This window comes from Pleuronectes platessa, chromosome 21, assembly GCF_947347685.1.
Source record: "Pleuronectes platessa chromosome 21, fPlePla1.1, whole genome shotgun sequence".
Classification (NCBI taxonomy): Eukaryota; Metazoa; Chordata; class Actinopteri; order Pleuronectiformes; family Pleuronectidae; genus Pleuronectes; species Pleuronectes platessa.
In genome coordinates this window covers 13,461,472-13,478,686 of record NC_070646.1, presented here as the reverse complement: position 1 = coordinate 13,478,686, position 17,215 = coordinate 13,461,472, and the positions used below count along the sequence as shown (strand labels likewise).

Sequence of the window (17,215 nt, the reverse complement as noted above, 5' to 3'; positions counted from 1 at the left end):
AGGTGGGTAGAATGGCCGCAGGCGATGCATAAGAGAAAGGATTAGAGTGGCGGATATCTGAAGGACCTTAAGAAGAATCTCCTCAGATGCCAGATGAAATAAGGTAGGCCGTACAAATGTCTCAAAACCAAGTTATAATGATTGTTTGCCTCCAACATGACTCACCAGACCACCTGTGGGCCTAGAAATGTCTGTTTGCAGACATACTACAAACGGTCACCATGCCTTTCCCTTTCTGGTTTACATTTGCGCTTCTGTAACGACCCGATTCGGCTCAGGAAATCGACACTGAAATGGTTCAGGGTTAGGGTCAGAGAAAGGCTTCAAACTCACACAGCAGAGTGTTGATGAAAAAGAGCCTCGGCTAGATTTCCCTGGATGCATTGTAAAGGATGGTATTTTTGAGTGTTGAATTGTTTCAATGCAACTGTGTTGACGTGTGATTTACAACTTAAATCAATGTGAAAAGCTCAATGTGAAGGAGGTGGCAGTGGAATTATCCATATAAAGACAACAAACACAAATGTGAAGCAGACAAAATATTGTAAATTTATTATAATCATTGTTTCATTTGGTTGTTAGTCTGTATTTGACATCAATATTGCCATCCGTTAGATTTCCATCCCCACTCCTGTGATCCTATGTGATCATCAACACACTGACGTAATACTTACTATTCCAACAACCGTGCAGACGCCTCACCCGAGGTTATCATGGTGCAATTGAATCAGGATAAACATAACCTGATTAGCGGAGCAGGATCGGTTGGCAAACTCCCAAATAGCTGTGGTCTGGTTTCTGTCAGTGATGAAATCAATGCAATGTCTAAATAGCATAAATAATGACAGCAGTTCTGTCCAGTGAAATTGCAATAGATTCAAGTGAGTTAGAACAGCAACCTCCTACATCTTCTTAAAAATGTTTTCCATTCATTCTCTTATTAGAAGAGGAGGAATGAAGTGATTTTAGTAAGATACTTCCTGGATGCTGACACACCATAAATGGATTCTTCAAAAATTGTATTTTATCTGCACAGGTGTACATGTAGCCAAACATACTACATTGTCTTGCATGGTGATTACAATTCTTAAATACACCATTGATGCTGACCTTTATCCGTTTCTATTAGATTCGGAGGTAAACAGTGGTTAATGCTAACATTGGCTCTGTAGCAATAGCATAAACTCACATGAGGTCCCTTTAAAGCTTTACTTAAAATCTTACATTCGGAATTGAACAGGCTGTTCACTACAGAGTAAGATCTAACTGCCACTTGCATTCCCGCCTCTTCTTTCCAACCGGAAGCCTCTTACACTGTGTAGTTACCCAGGATATAATGACGTGTTGCCATCAGTGTACTGGATATTTTCAATTACTGTAATCTTCTCAAGGTATGAGACCTTTAACGGAAGCACAAGTACTCCAAAATTGCTCAAAGTCTGACTCAACTGAACAAAGGTGGAGCAGGTTGGCACAGTTGAATCAATCTAAAATACAATTTAACAAACAAACAAGACACATACTGCACAAATATATTATATTATATTAAACATATATTCTTGTTCAAGACTGTAATCAAGAAAAACTAAAAGAAGTTCCATTGAAGCAGTCAGATTTTTGTATTCCGTGTGTTTCTAGGTGAAGCTTGACGATGGCAATATATACAATTTATTTTGGAGGATTCAAGAAAATATGACTGCAGTTAGCATAAGTGTGGGATTTGTTTCCAATTAGATCTAATGCCACTAAACCCCTAAGCTTGTCTGTCTGAAACGCTAACCTCTCACCTCCAAAGGTTCAACAGGATATCCTTGCTGTCAACTCTCACCTTGAAAAAAATACAGTATATAGTTGTACACACAAAAGTTGTATTGCAACTTTAAAGAAAATATAAGCTTTGGATACTGCAACAAAATGTAGTGCACAATATTTATGGAATTTATAAAAGTACGATCAATCTTTAGCGGTAAATGACTATGTTTTGTGTCTGCTTGTGTGTGTGTGTGGTGCAGGTATTCCTAATGTTGTGGGGACCTAAATCTGTTAATACAGTCACATTGAAGGGACTTGTCTTCTTTATGTGGACAAAAAACAAGTCCCGGTAATGTAAAACAGGTTAGATTAAGGTTAGGTTTGGTTTAGGTTAAGTTTAGGTTCAGGGTAAGGCAAGTTACTCTGGTTAAGGTTAGAAAAGGTTTCCAGAAAATCAGTGTATGTGTGTTTCCTTGTCAGGATGGGTACGTTTGTGACCCTGGCAGAAGTGTTGGAGGCCCGGGGGTCACCGCTGGACGAGGATGAGGTGTGGTGTCTGCTGCTCGCCACCACTGAGGCCCTACTAGACATCTCAAACAAAAGTAACCAAAGCTACGAGTTACACTTCCTTCTAGATCCACATGTTACCTGGCTACAGGGCTCCTATTCTAAGGTAGCATGCATTCAAATAGAATGTGGTGCTGGTTACCATGGAGATTTTTTTGTAGTAGTATCCTCCTTGCTTGCACTGAGCTCATCATCCTTTCTATCCGAGACTTTTTATAAAACAAACAGAGAATATAGATCCAGTGATGGCTATCAAATCCTTTGAGCTGGTCAATATAACGAGTTTCTCCACATTGCAAAATATAATTTTGCCCAGATATGGCTCATATCCCACATCCTGGCCCACATACTGCTTGTAATGATGGGCAGTCTGCTCCTGTTTGCCAGATCTAGGCCACAAGTAAGCCATGGCCAGCTGTTCATATCCAGATTATACCTTATTCCAAAACAGACATACATTTTTTGGTGGATATAAGGGACACATTTAGGCTTGGATCCATCTTGCTCGGGCCACTAGAAGGCCTGCAGTGCCGTATAATTTCTTAAAGAGGCCCACATCTATGTGTGTTCCAAGTCTCTTCTGCTCTCTGCTCAGGTTCTAGCAACATGTGCAGCGTGCTAAGCCCAGGCTCGGTGCTACTGTCAGCCACCGGGCGTCTGGCCTTCAAGAGCTGTGCGAGATATGAAGATATTAGCTCCTTCACGGCTCCCGAGGTCCAGCAGGCTTATGCTGCCTCAACCAGGAATCCAGCTGAGAAGGTTGGAAAAATACTAATATAGTTGTTTTGATGACATCTGATACAAAATGTATGTAGAACTATAACTGACCCAGGGTTAACTTAACATGTTGGTTAGGACAGAAGAAAAGCTGTAATTGGCTATGTGCTCTAAAATTGTTTTTGTTTGTGACCATGACCCTTTAATCAATGCAAAAATGGTTAGTAATCAGTTGATAAAAATTAGCGTCATTATTCAATAACTCTCCCAGGAAAGGAATTGAGACAAATCGTTTTTATATGAGCAGGAATAAGTGTTTGCCTGTTCTGCCTTCTATCAGATGGTTGTGTACTCACTGGGGATGACTCTTTACTGGTGCGTTGATTATCATCTACCTCATAACCAGGTACGTTCCTCCCTCATACTTTCTCTTGCTTAAACGTACTCTTGAATGTTTTTTAGCATCATCTCTTTTCCCGTCACCTGTTTCCTCACAGCCGGTCCAGCTGAGTGCAGGGCTGGAGGGTTTACTGCTCAGTATGTGTGAAGAGTTGGTGGTGAGGCGGACCGACCTCCTGACGGTGCTGGAGACGTGTGAGCTTCACCACAAGGCCGCCATGCTGCCTCCTGCTGAGCGCCTCGTAAGGCAGCTGGTGGAAGACGTCTACAGGAACTCAGTGAGTGTGAAGCAAGTGGGGCGTGGTTGACTTGTGTGGTTTCAGCTCTTGCTTAGCTCTGAAAAGTTTTCATTTAGCTTGCTTCAATTTTCTTTTGAATTTACTGATACCACCCACTTTCTGCTTGCTCCTTGAGCTGGACAATGATGTCTTTGCAGGTTGATCATGTGTCCATAGCTGAAAATGGATCCCAGCTAACAGACCGCAGTCAAATGGTCAGGGACAGATTACACAGTAAGAACGTGATGCCTTTTGTCAGATTTGAAACAATATATTTTGGTTATATTCACTTTGTTGCTGTGAGTTGCATGAGTAGATAAATGCTACTCTCTTGTCGGTACACTAAATATGAAGCTACTGCCAGCAGCTGGTTATCTTAGCATAAGCCAATAAAACCACTTGTAGCAGATCTTAAGCTCAGAGCAAAGCATATACTTAAGTTTTTGTTTTGTATTCATAAATTGTGAGATTTAGAGGCGCCTCATCCGAACGAAAATGAGACGCTCACCTAGCAACAGCTAAGGTATTTGTTAGCTACATTTGGGTACTTGTAGGAATCTTTAAGACGGGACAAAACAAATGTATTAGTGAGCCAACCAACGTCTGCTTGTAGCTTCATGTTCAGCACACGGACAAATGTCATCAATCTTCTCATCCAATTCTCAGCAAAGAAAAAGGGACGTAAACTGTGTAAACTTTGTATAAGTATCATGGACCATCTTTTTTCCAGTGGGCTCCTTCAGTTACTCAACATGGGCGATGAAGAGGAAGATTTCCAGAACATTCTCTGGAGCGTCTTATCCATCCGAGCATACAGGGTATGAAGTGTGCATGATCCGTGCGTTCACGTGCTTGTCAAAAAGTCAGGTTTCCACAGTTTTGAAGTCGTCATTCTTACTTTGATGTGTTCATATCCTTTGAATTTTGAATAAGAAAAAAGAAAAGGTGTGACAGGCATATAGATGCAATATATAAAATGTGCACATTAATCATAAACACACCTGCGGTGGTTTCATGACTCTCATCAGACTGAGAATGGCAAACTCAAATTTTTCCAGGATCCCCTCTGGAGGTCGACGCAGAGAGAGTTACGGCAACTGGCAGCAGCTGGACCGCAGCCCATGTAGTCCGTACAGGGACGGTAATCGAGCTGCCAACTTAAGATCGCTGACACAGTTTGACTCCACCCTGAGTCTGAATGACAAGAAAGCCAAGGTGAGCCAAATGATGCCAACTCTTCTATGACATCCATTAATACATCCCATTGGGTTCCAGCATTTAGAACCTCACAGACACACCGAGGTATCATCTGTGTTACTGACACGACGACAACCGATTAAAGGGGACATATTATGAAAATTCCACTTTTGCAGTGCTTCTACACGTTAATTTGGGTATCTGGCATGTCTACCGTCCAAAAACTTCTGGAAAAAAACAACTCCCGCGATTTGTTGTGGTTCCTCTATTTCAGAAATGATACGCTAGAGTTCGTCGAATGGGATTACGACCGAAATAAACGTCATAGTCACACCATGCCCATGTAGGGAGTCTCGCTACATGGCTTTGGACGAGTGAGCCAACGCTAGGGAGGGCGGGGCACTCAAAACAGGTCATTCTGAGGAGGGCTGTTTTAGACAGGGTAAAATGGGTCCGGTTTTAAATGATCCTTGTGGTATTTTGACCAAAATATGTTATAGACACTTCATTAAGACCACAAGGAACCATATCAACTGTGGTAAAATGGGCATAATATGTCCCCTTTAACTGTTTTCTTTCTCTTTCCTTGTCTGTTGCAGGACCTTGGTCCTGAGTTTGTGAGAATTTTAGATGAGCCTCTTGTCGTCTTGGAGCTGCCTGGATCCATTGTGGTGAGTTGTAGAAAAAATGTAATAAATTCAGTACATATATTTTATTTTATTTCTAAAAGTATTTAAATGACATATCTCAAAAAAATTTGTGTGGACGACACTCAGTGAGACCAGCAGCTGGAAGTTGTACTGACCAGTGATATACATATATAGATAATGTGACTCACACCCTTTCCTTTCAAATTTCAAATTTCATTCTTTTAAAATTCAAAGCGAGATCCATCAAATTTGTTTTGAAACCAATTCACTTTTAACACAAATTTTTCCTATTAAACTCAACCAAGTGACCTGTCATTCATTCATATATGATAAGCTGACTGTTTAAGCCGAGGAGGGTCCGTGTTGGTGATTAATCTGTTGCACAACCTGCTTGTAATGATGCAAGTCCTAAAAGACTAGAATACAACACCTCATTGACTAAAGGCTTGAAATTGCAAGGAATAAAAATGTGGTTCTTAGTGATCTGTTAAAAATCAGATTTTTCTATTTTATGCAACACTTTATAAACCATACCACTAACTGTTTCAATGGTCCCTCCCGTTGCCCTTTTAAGGCTCTTAAAGATAATGCAACAGAAATCCCCTCTTCGAACGCATGTTCTCTTTTTGATAGTCAAAGAAAGGGAAATCTTCAACCACCCAGAGAGAGCTGAGTGTGGTGATGCCAAATGGTCAGAGCATCCTGGTCAAGTGTGAGGTGAAGTCCCGAGGAGGAGACGTCTTTGACATGATTGTGGCTCACTCCAACCTGATGGAACATTTCTACTTTGGCCTCGCCTACCTTGATGGTAAAGCAGCACAGGATAACAGATAAATGACTAACTGCCCTGGTAGTGAATCAAATACTCTGTCTCTCCCCGTGATGTATCCACTTGGATTTTTTCACTTCTCTTTTCAGATAATGAGTTTTTCTTTGTGGACAACGATACCAAGATTTCCAAAGTTGCTCCAGATAGCTGGAAGAAAGTGCCTACAACCAACTTTGTTCTTTTCTTCAGGGTCAAATTCTTTGTCAGTGACATGTCTCTTCTTTTGTAAGTATCTTTCTCCTCCTTTCTTTTTTCAAGCAATATACCTACTACGGACGTTAGTGTTTAATTGTTCAGATGTGTTTGGCTTCTCTATCAGGCACAAACAGACCCGCCACCAGTATTACCTCCAGCTCAGGAGAGACCTTTTGGATGACCGGCTGTCCTGCCACGAGGAGACTGCTCTGTACCTGGGTGCTCTGGCCCTGCAGACGGAGTATGGAGACTGCATGCCTGAGGTTAGTCGGGGCAGTGGTCTCCTCAGATGCTGTTAAAGGGGCCCTCCAGTATAGTTGTACTGCACTTCCATTATAGTTGAGTGATTCACAATATGCCTGATAAAGCAGCAGTTTAGTTTAGGCCTGTCGCTCTCTGAGAGGAAAAACTATAGACTGTATATAACCACAGATGAAATGAAAGCTCCCCAGAAGTGAAGCCAAACCATCTCGATCGTGGTTGGCTGCAATATGGCCATTAACCCTGCCTTCTCCATGTTAGTAGTGGGACAAGGACCAGACCAAAAAGTATAGTAAACATCAAATAATTATTTTGTTACTTTTGGTAGTTCTTATCCCACTGGTGTTGGTTTGATTGTTCATTTTCCTGTTAAGTTTGGTTTTAATTAGTAATTTGATTCAATAACAATGGGGTATAAACATCATGATTGACAGCTGAGACTGACTCCCAATTGGTCTAGCGCACGTATCATAGGGACCTCGATATCAATCATCCTCCGATTGCTACTGCACTGACTCTGGCTTGAGATGGCAGCGTTCGATATGCTTTATATACAGTCTATGGTGTTACTACTGTGCTTTCAGTCTATATTTCCTATGAATCTGTTACTGTTTGAGATTGAGATTAAAGCGCTTCTATCCCTCCCAATGTGAATTTTCCTTCTCTCTTTAACTATGATTTGATAATTATTTGATATGATTTAGCATTAAAATTCAACTTTATAATTTGAACAATGCCATCTACATGAACTAACAGCATGTAACGGATTGTGTAAATACCAGGTTTTGATTTGTTGTTTAAGGTGTATGGTAGGAATTACTACCGCCCGGACCAGTACATCCCCAAAAGTGTGATGGAGAAACGTGCCCTGCCTTACATTAAAGACGAGCTGCTCCGACTTCAGACCAACAACGCCCAGATGCTCACTGACGAATCAGAGCTTGAGTTCCTCAAAGTAGGGAAAAATTTGAAATCTATATCTGTTGATTGTGGAAGTCCAGCACCATTTCTTTCATCTGAAATATGGTTGCTACTTTCTGTTTGTCCCATTAGGTCTGTCAGCAGTTGCCTGAATACGGTGTGTTGTTCCATCGTGTGACGCGTGAAAAAAAGCCTTTAGAAGGAGAGATCATCCTCGGGGTTTGTGCCAAAGGAGTCATCGTCTATGAGGTTAAAGACGGCTGCAGGTCCACCAGTAAGAATTTCTTCTGGAGGGAGACCGCAACCATCTCTTCAAATGTGAGTGTAATGTTGATATTTGTGTAATGTGTAAAAATTCTTCGTTAAAATGTCTAAAAAAAAACGCCTAGTTTAATCCCATTTCGTGTATGAAATTAAATTACCTTTTAACCATTTTCTTAAAACTTTTCCTGCATGTCCCTGCAGAGGCATAAGTTTATAGTGGAGAGCCGTGGCAGCAAGAAGAAGAACATCTTCATCACAGAAAGGTCGAAGGTAGCCAAGTATCTGTGTAACCTGTGCTCCGCCCAGCATAAGTTCAACAACGAGATGAGCTCCCGCCAACTCACCCACAGCCTGAACTCAGGTCAGCCTTTCGACTCAACAGAGAGAGAGCACTGGCGAAAAGATAAACCAACAAAACTTATTTCCGATAACTGAAGACTTATATGTATCTGCTTTTACCTCCAGAAGCTAACATTGTGCAGTATGCAGCAGTTTGTCGTGCCCAGAGCAGCCGGCTCAAGACCTTCTCCTGTTCCGAGACGCCACAGGATGAAAGCGGTCTGACCACACCTCAGGAGGAGTCCCTAACCAAGCTGTGTGATGACGTCACAGCAAGGATCGAGGCTCGGGTCAAACAGCCGCAACAGAGCCTCAACGAGCAGAGGTTCATTGTCATTGTGTATTTTTTTCCCCATATTAAAAAGAAATATTTTTTAAAAGTGTTTAAAATACAACTGAAGAAGTTTTTCTCAGCTTTTCTCTTTGTGGGTTTCTTCTGCAGTACCGGCTCCAGCAGTCAGCCCAGCAGCACTGGCATGCATTCCCCAGCATTCTCTCTGAGGAGTGGCTCTGAGGTCCCCTCTGGTTCGCCAGCAGCCAGAGGTACAGAATACCCAAGCATAACTGATAACCCACACATGACACATGACAAAAAATTCCGGTTCATTTGTTTTGAGGGTAGGGCTTTGACCAGTGGGCTGATGGGAGGTGATGGTATGTAACAGGTGAATATTGTAGCCTGCTCTTACTTGTTTCCTCAGGTTTACCAACCCTAACTTTAAATAATCTTAGCTGTTCAGGGCTGGAATACATTTTATTCCAGGGTAATTTATTGAGTCTCATTGTTTAAAATCAGATTAGATACTGTTAATGCCTATATTATTGAACAATACTGTTTTGAATCTTGAATCTTGAGTTAGGACTAGAAAGTATTTAATATCAGAAGTTGCCTGGGATGCTTTGCCCCCTCCAAAGGTCTCTAAAACAATCTGCTTTACTGCTTTGGGGATTGTCATTGTTACATATATATACGGTGTATGTTCATGTTTATGTGTTCTTTCACTTCACTTCTCAAAGAAACTCGGCCTAAGCTGGGATTGTCATCAGAGAGAGAAGTCATCTGTGTTTCCTTAAAGAAAGACCCAAAGCTTGGCCTTGGTAAGCCCACCACACTCCACGATGGCGACTGAAGAAATGCTCTCTCTTCTCTTGTTCACACACCTGTGGTTTGTGTCCATCCAGGTATAGTGATAGTGGGAGAGGACACAGTGGGGTGTTATGACTTGGGCATCTTCATTGCCTCCATTATTCCTGGTGGACCAGTTGACAAGGATGGACGCATCAGACCAGGTAAATAATCACGTGGATCATTATTGCTTTCTCCTTTTTCCCTTAGAAAATTTAAGCTAAAAGATTTGTTTTGAGTTTAATGGTGATAAATTTTCTCTTGACTTCATCCAGCATCTCTCTCTGGATGCAGCAAATGTGTCACTGTGCAAATGAGGGCAGAGAGGCTATGGGAGGTTTGGGTGGGAATCTGTGGACCTTTGGGGCTGTCACATAGAGTTTCAGAAGTGGTGGGGGGGGGGGCCTTTCTCTTCTTTACTGTTACTGGACACCAGCGTCATTTCACTGTGACCTTTGCCCTCAGGTGGTCGTATGATCTCTCTGAACCACATCAGCCTGGAGGGCGTCACCTTCAGTGAAGCTGCAGAGGTCATGCAGAGCAGCCCCGAGGAGGTGCAGCTCATTATCTCACAGCCAAAAGGTGCTTGCTCTCTCTCTCTGTGTGTGTGTGTGTGTGTGTGTGTGTGTGTGTGTGTGTGTGTGTGTGTGTGTGTGTGTGTGTGTGTGTGTGTGTGTGTGTGTGTGTGTATGTGTGTGTGTGTGGCTGTGACCCTTTACCCTTCTTTGTTTATGAGCAAAATAGGCTGACATAGTAATTAGCCTATTGAGTTACCTGCTCCATATGAATAAAATGTAAATATTAGATCTTTGCTAACCTCCATTTCCTAGTGATGAACATTGACTTGGTTGTTGGGTCTCTGGATGAACTGTTCTGAATGTCTGTTACAGATTCTTCTACAATGTCTAATTGTTACCAAAGTAAAAGTTGGATACTGCATCAACATTTTCAGTATTCCGAGGTGACAATAAGCAATTTAAGCTACTTTATTATTGTTTGTCTCCAGCGTCCCTCAGTCACAACAGCCTGCGCTCTCCTGTGCTGAGGAATTACGAATCCCAGACCACACTGATGACTGGCGGCCGATCACAGGACAGCGGCCTGGATGATATAGTTTCGGTCATGATGACACCAAAGACCGGCAACAGGCTGCACGTCCCCTGTGGACCACGACTCCTCAGTGCACAGGTAGAATCGTGGTGATGGTTCAGATGGTTTAATAAAACGAGAAATCAGTAGCATTTCAGCCTATAGGGGAGGTCCGAATTGATAAAAACAGTAAAAACATCTACCTCCAGTAAGTCCTATTGTCATTAAATTATAGTGGCATGTCAAATACATATAAGGTTTGGAAAAACAGTGATAACCTAAAAGAACCCATACAAATACACTGCACTGGGATGGTTTTTTAACCAGAGGGCAGTTAACTCACTCAGTTTGTCTCTGTGTGTGTGGTTTTCAGGACGGCTCATCTCTGTCTACCTCTCTGAACTCTGTGAGGCAGGAGGAGATCACCGTGGAGCTGAGGAAGATAGCAGGAAGTCTGGGCATCAGCATCTCGGTGAGTTCGGAAAACATTTAAACTCCAGTGACACTGTAGATGAAATTTTTGCAGAAAACAGTAAACAAGGAATGATTTAAATGCGCACATTACTGAATCAGGAATTGTGTGGAGAAATCCTTGATCCGCCACTGAGACGCAAAGCTGAAACAAACCACAGTTCAGTCATTGTTAAGGTTGTCATGGACATTTTGCCCATATAAAATTTGAATTGTATATGCAAATGCTCCAGAGTATCGCAGTACTTACACATTCATACCTACAGGCAGTTTAGAGTCTTCAATTAACAATAGCTGTATGTCTATGGACTCTTGTATTCATATGATCAATGTATTTACACTGGAGTGATTTGATTAAAATCATTAGGAATGAACAGTCAGGAAGGACGAAGTATTAGTGCAGCGACTCATCTTCAGCAGTGGGTCAGAGAGTCTGCACCTCTCAATCTAATTAACATCTGCGGTCTGACAAGATTAGAGAGAGAGAAAAAGAGAGAGAGAGAGAGAGAGATCACCTCACTGATCACCACTGCATGGTAGCTGCACGGCAGCCATTGGTGGTAGAAGTATTCTAATACTCCACTATTGAAAGCATTCCTTTTTTATACAGTTAAAGTCTTTGGGAAGAAAAAGTCACCAGTCAAATGATTATTGTTTGAAGTCTTACAGTGGAGAATTGGTTTAAGATGCATTAAACTATCAGGTACAATTTATAAACCCCGCATGCAGTAACCCTTATTAAAAAAAAAGCACCCAAAGTTTTGAAGTTGCAGTAGAGTGATGTGTGAAGTGATTTTAACAACATTATCTTTGGGTAGTTGTTGTCTATGTCTATTAACACAGGAGTTTTTTTATTCTACAGCATCTTTTGGTCCTTGGCCTAACTTGGCCAACCAAAATTAGATAATTTTCTTTGGTGTTATCCATGCTTTTATTTTGTCGCGATCAAGTAAAGTTACCACCCTGAGCTTGCTACATTTATCACACTCTGTGATCTCTCTTTACCAATAATAACACTGAAAGCCTCTGTCACTGGTTGTTCAGGGTGGCGTCAACACTAACCTTCCTAGCGGAGGAGTCTACATCAAGAGTCTCATAGGAGGCGGGGCTGCAGAGAGGGACGGACGTGTCCATACAGGTACGACAGCTCAACAACAAATCCAACATTGGATTGACCACAATGGTTAATATGGTACATTTTCAGGTAGTTGACAATAACAACATCCTGATTAACACTGTGACACAGATATACAACACTTCTATACAACAATACAACATTCATATTGGTGTGTATATTTCAAAGCAGAATGGATGGATTTTACAAGACAAAGTTGAAACGAACAGAAGGTTCCAAGCTGAGACAAACTTAATATAAAACTAAGACAAGAATAGAGAAAAACACATAGGATAGTTAAACTGTAATTCATCTTTTTCTTTGTATATTTGTCTGTTACAGGCGACAGACTGTTGGAGGTGGATGGGATTAGCTTCCAGGGCTTCACCTACCAGCAGGCTGTGGAGCGTCTGAGTCAGACTGGAGAGGTAAGACCCTTCTCTTAAGTGATGGCTCTTTCAAGCAATACACAATACAACTATAGGGTGGGCTATAGTCATGTGACAAATCTATGCAGCCCCAGTCAAGCCCCCTCGCATATTAGTAGTGTACTTTTTTGAATAAATAAATAATAAAGACTACATAAAAGTTAATAAACATACAGTTACTCGCTCCCTACCCGATCCAAGACTGCGTGCACTGTGGATATTTTTCATTTACATCTGAGGTTGTGATGGACATTAATTCTGTAACATTGTAATCAACGCCTCGCAGTGTGTCTGAATATAGTCAGTGGTGAAAGTTATTCTTGTCTCCAAAAGATATATACTTGTGATGATAACCAGTTTACTGGTATGTTAAAAGTGTGTGAGCACAGTTGCTTTAATTTCTGATTTTGTGATAGCTTTTTTCCCCGGACACATTGCACTCCATTTTCATTTATACTATTTGCCTTGTTATGCGAATAGTATAAATATAATTATATTTATTGGACGAGGTTTTGTTATGAATGGTGGCAGCGTGGTTGCTGTGGTCGCTAATGATCTTTGCCCAAATTCAATTAAAAATTATATCTATAATGAATGTTCTGTCTGCCATATGTGCTTTAATAGGGAAAACGAGATCTTCATTTTAGTACTTTTCTTAGGAAAAAAACCTGGATGCCGGCCATGGCTAATGTTGATGTTTGTATTTCTCTCAATCAAACCCTTGTCTCCTCTCGAGGTGGTGACCATGGTTGTGGAGCGGGAGCTGGTGAACCTGCCCAGGGTTTCGTTCAGTGCAGACACCAGCAGCAGCGCGTCCAATCAGAGCCTCAGTCCAGCCACAAGTCGGCGGGGACTCAAAGACCGCTCGTCCAACAGCACTCCTACGAGGACGGTCAGCGACCAGCCCAGAGACTACAGCTTCCTGACTGATGGTAGCACGCCACACCAATGGAGTTCTAAAGATATGATATGTAACGATTAACTGTCAAAATGTCTAAAAACGACTAGCCCTATGTTATATTACCAAATTGTTTCTGCTGGTGACGAGCGAGGGTAGAAACGTTACTGTGTTAAGTCAGCTGACACACGCAGCTCTGGTCTCAATGTGAGGTAGAACGTTCGTGAGAGAGCCTGTCGACTTTAAGCCGTTTTGTGTGTTAATAGCTGAGCAGGCGGGTCGGACTGCTTCAAGGTGAACTTTTACACACTTCCTCCCCTTCATCCTGATCTTCCTTCTTGACCCTGACCTACCTCTTCTTATCCCTCTGGCCTTATCCTTCACCCTGTCCTTCTATATCTGTCATCCCACGTCTGTCCTCTGTCCTCGTCGCTGACACTCGCTTGATCCCACACAGCGGATCAAGCAACAATGGACAGTTTTCCCATTGCCATTTAATTATTCAGAATGACCCCGCATGAACACTTGTTCACACCTGTGGTCAGTGTCATCACATCCATAGAAGAGCACATGCAAATTATCACAATTAAATTCTTATTTTTAATCGTAAAAGAAAAGGCCTGGAATTTGATGACGGAATTATAATTTTGTCGAGGGAAAAAACAAACATGATTTGGTCATATTTGAAGGAAAGTGGACAAACAGACCTCCTCCAAGAATGGAACAAGGTCATGTCACCCGGATTGTGGAGTCATGATAATCATTGTGATAATATCTCCCCACCCAAGAACCTCAACTCATACAAGTGGATGCAAGGGTGGAGGTCATCATAAGCATAATGCCTTTAAGGTAGGGAGAGCACACTTTCCTGTCGTTCCATGAGCTTCCTTGGAAAGTGAGGCAAGGAGAGCAACATCCAAAAGATCCCTGCACAGAACAGATCAGTCATTAATCAGCTGATGTGGGCTGGTGTAGAGATCTGCTGCTGTCAACTGACGTACTGGATTGTGGTTGAGCTTTGCTTTGTGACCTGCCTGAACTAATGCCATGCTCAAGTACATCAAAATCCTGTCACAGTAAGGCTGCTTTTGGACATGACCTCTGGAGGACGTCCACAAAACCGAGTCGGGACTCTCTTTGTCCTGCTGTGCTCAGCATAAATATGTGTTTAGAGCTCAACAAGACAAAACGAAATTAAAACAATCTCAAACAGCTTTTTCTTCCCTGTCTTCCACTCCCCCCCTCCACTCCCCTGTCTCTTATTACTCTTATCTCTCGACCTCCACACATCTCCACCTCCTCATTCTTCCATCCCCTCCCACCTCTGAACCCTTTAGACAACACCCAGGAGGTGACGCTGAACAAGAGCGCCAAAGGCCTGGGTTTCAGCTTCGTCATGTGCGAGCTGGATCCACCCACGCCGGACTTTGGCAGCCTGGTGCGGATAAAGCAGCTTTTCCCCGGTCAGCCGGCGGAGCAGAGCGGCAGGATCAAGGAAGGAGACGTCCTGTTGGCCGTCAACGGACAATCGCTCAAGGATCTCTCCTATCCAGTATGAGCAAAATTCAAATTGAGTCCATTTTTATTCATTCATATTGACTCATCTGTTTGGACATGTTTCTTCACAAGTCAGTGTAGAACTCTCTTTCATTTATTTAGTACTTTAATTCTCTATGGACCATTATTCATTTTAGGGTTTATGGTGTCTCTAATGTGATCGATATGTATGCTATTCTTTTACTATAAGTTCATGTTTCATATTTGTTTAGTTGAAGGTTAAACATTTTGGATTGTTCTTACCCTGACAAATTTTTTCACCTCTGTCAGTTTGTTTGATGGTTGGTTTGTTTGGTTGTAAGCAAGATTATGTTAAAACTAAAAGAGAGATTTCCACAAAACTTGGTGGGTCAGAGAAGAACTCATTACATTTAGGTATAGATCCGGATCAAGGGGTGTGTCCAGTTTTTTTTTTTATCAATTTCTTTAATATTTCGAGAAAGCGTAAAATATGGGCCTTGGTGTGGGTGTATGCATCATTCTAGCTTTTAGATTTTAGGGCTCTGGAGACTGTTTAAAAAAAAGTGAAGCTTTGTGAGGGTCTTGGTTAGGGGGGAAGCATTAAATGGCCACAAACTGTCTGTATGTGATGCTGTGGCATGGCAGGGAGTCATGTGGGGTGAGGAACGAGATCGACATCCTGTAATTGAAGAATAGGTTTAGAATTAACAGGCCTAACAATAGGATTACAACAAACAAACCTTTCATTGGGATTAAATAATTATCCATTGGCAAGGGAACATGCAGAGTCTGATTAACGGAACATGTTGTGATGTCAAACACAACGTCACGGATGGGTCGTCCATCTTTATATACAGTCAATTGTGTATTTTTTTTCTCGAGCCATTAAGCAGTGTTTTATAAGCTCATGTAGACTTTGTACCTTTTCCATAAATTGGCTCAGTATTATATCCAATATTGTACTCAAATATGAATGGAGATATAAGATTCTTACTTACATTTATTTACTATATATATGATATAAACACTTTAAGCTAACAGGAGTTGCTTCTTCTTATATCATTTTCTATTTTATTTTAGTTACACTGAACAGCAGCTCCTGTAACTGCAGGTTCACTAACATAACAGTTTTTCTTTTTTTGTAGAAAGTGCTGAGGCTGTTCAAGCTTTCACCACCTGAGGTTCGACTGACTCTCTATCGGCCTGCCCACGGTACACACACACACACGCACGCACGTACGCACACACACACACACACACACACACACACAAACCCAAAGTACTTAATTGACCTGTAGTTGTTTTTTCCGCAGGGATGCTTCCTTCCATCGATCAGTTCACTGGCACATGAGTGACACCACAGTGGTGGACTGATGAAACAAGGCTGGGGAGGCTGTTCTGATCAGTGGACAGTGGCGTTATCAACTGATCTCAGCAATCAGCATGGACACTACAGAAAGGTCAGTGCTGTTCGCTAATGGGACATGATGTGATTTGTAGTGACACTTCTTCACTGTGTCTGATCGTATTTCACCTTCACGTCACAAAGACAGTGGGACGTCTGTTTAGTGGTGTTCAGTGCACCACGGAGATGTCTTCAGTCGACTCAAACCAAACACCACAGCCAAGCACACATGAGAAACACAGTGTTCAGATGAGGGGTGGGGCAGCACACAGGAGGCTTTAAATAACAGGGGGAGTTTTGTCTTGTTTGTTTTTCAGGCGCGCTGAAGAACCCGACATGGAGCAGGAAAGCACAGAGGTCGGGGGCTGAAAGTGAAGATTTGTGAAGAGGATAACTGGACAAAAAGGCGAGTGACTTGATGAAGTGACAATTTAATGATATTGCTTTGTATCGGACTTAGTTCGGATGTGTTACTTATATCTTTCTTGGATTTGTGTGTTGGTTTAATGTGGAAATTAGTATTAAAATATCCTGCATAAAACCGACGCCCAATTTATCTGCTATATTGACAGATATCACTTAAATTTGATTTCAATCACAAGTTGAACCCTGTGTCACATAAGCAAAACCAAATCCTAAGTTTGATATGCAGCCAAGGTTTAACTGACCCAACGACTTAGGTGAACCTAAACCTCAACCCTATCAATTGTTCTTTATCTTCACCACAAGGTGGCAGCATTTCACTAAAAGCTACTACCCTTGTCCTCCCTGTTTTGCAATCAGAAATGCTCAGTGCT

General features: G+C 41.9%; 1 protein-coding gene across 1 annotated transcript; it reads left to right on the top strand.

The window, feature by feature from the left end:
- The first annotated feature begins 2,233 nt into the window (after positions 1-2,233).
- Positions 2,234-16,815, top strand: frmpd2 (FERM and PDZ domain containing 2). The gene is made up of 28 exons (XM_053414124.1): positions 2,234-2,354; positions 2,915-3,078; positions 3,377-3,442; positions 3,534-3,713; positions 3,872-3,947; positions 4,444-4,561; positions 4,742-4,928; positions 5,510-5,581; positions 6,194-6,368; positions 6,479-6,614; positions 6,709-6,847; positions 7,648-7,800; positions 7,899-8,084; positions 8,232-8,391; positions 8,520-8,694; positions 8,812-8,912; positions 9,387-9,467; positions 9,552-9,659; positions 9,961-10,077; positions 10,502-10,683; positions 10,958-11,056; positions 12,100-12,193; positions 12,512-12,597; positions 13,334-13,529; positions 14,833-15,047; positions 16,159-16,225; positions 16,327-16,473; positions 16,736-16,815. The coding sequence occupies exons 1-27, from the start codon at positions 2,234-2,236 to the stop codon at positions 16,362-16,364; spliced, it is 3,492 nt and encodes a 1,163-aa protein (XP_053270099.1). The 3' UTR covers positions 16,365-16,473; positions 16,736-16,815.
- Positions 16,816-17,215: the final 400 nt, after the last annotated feature.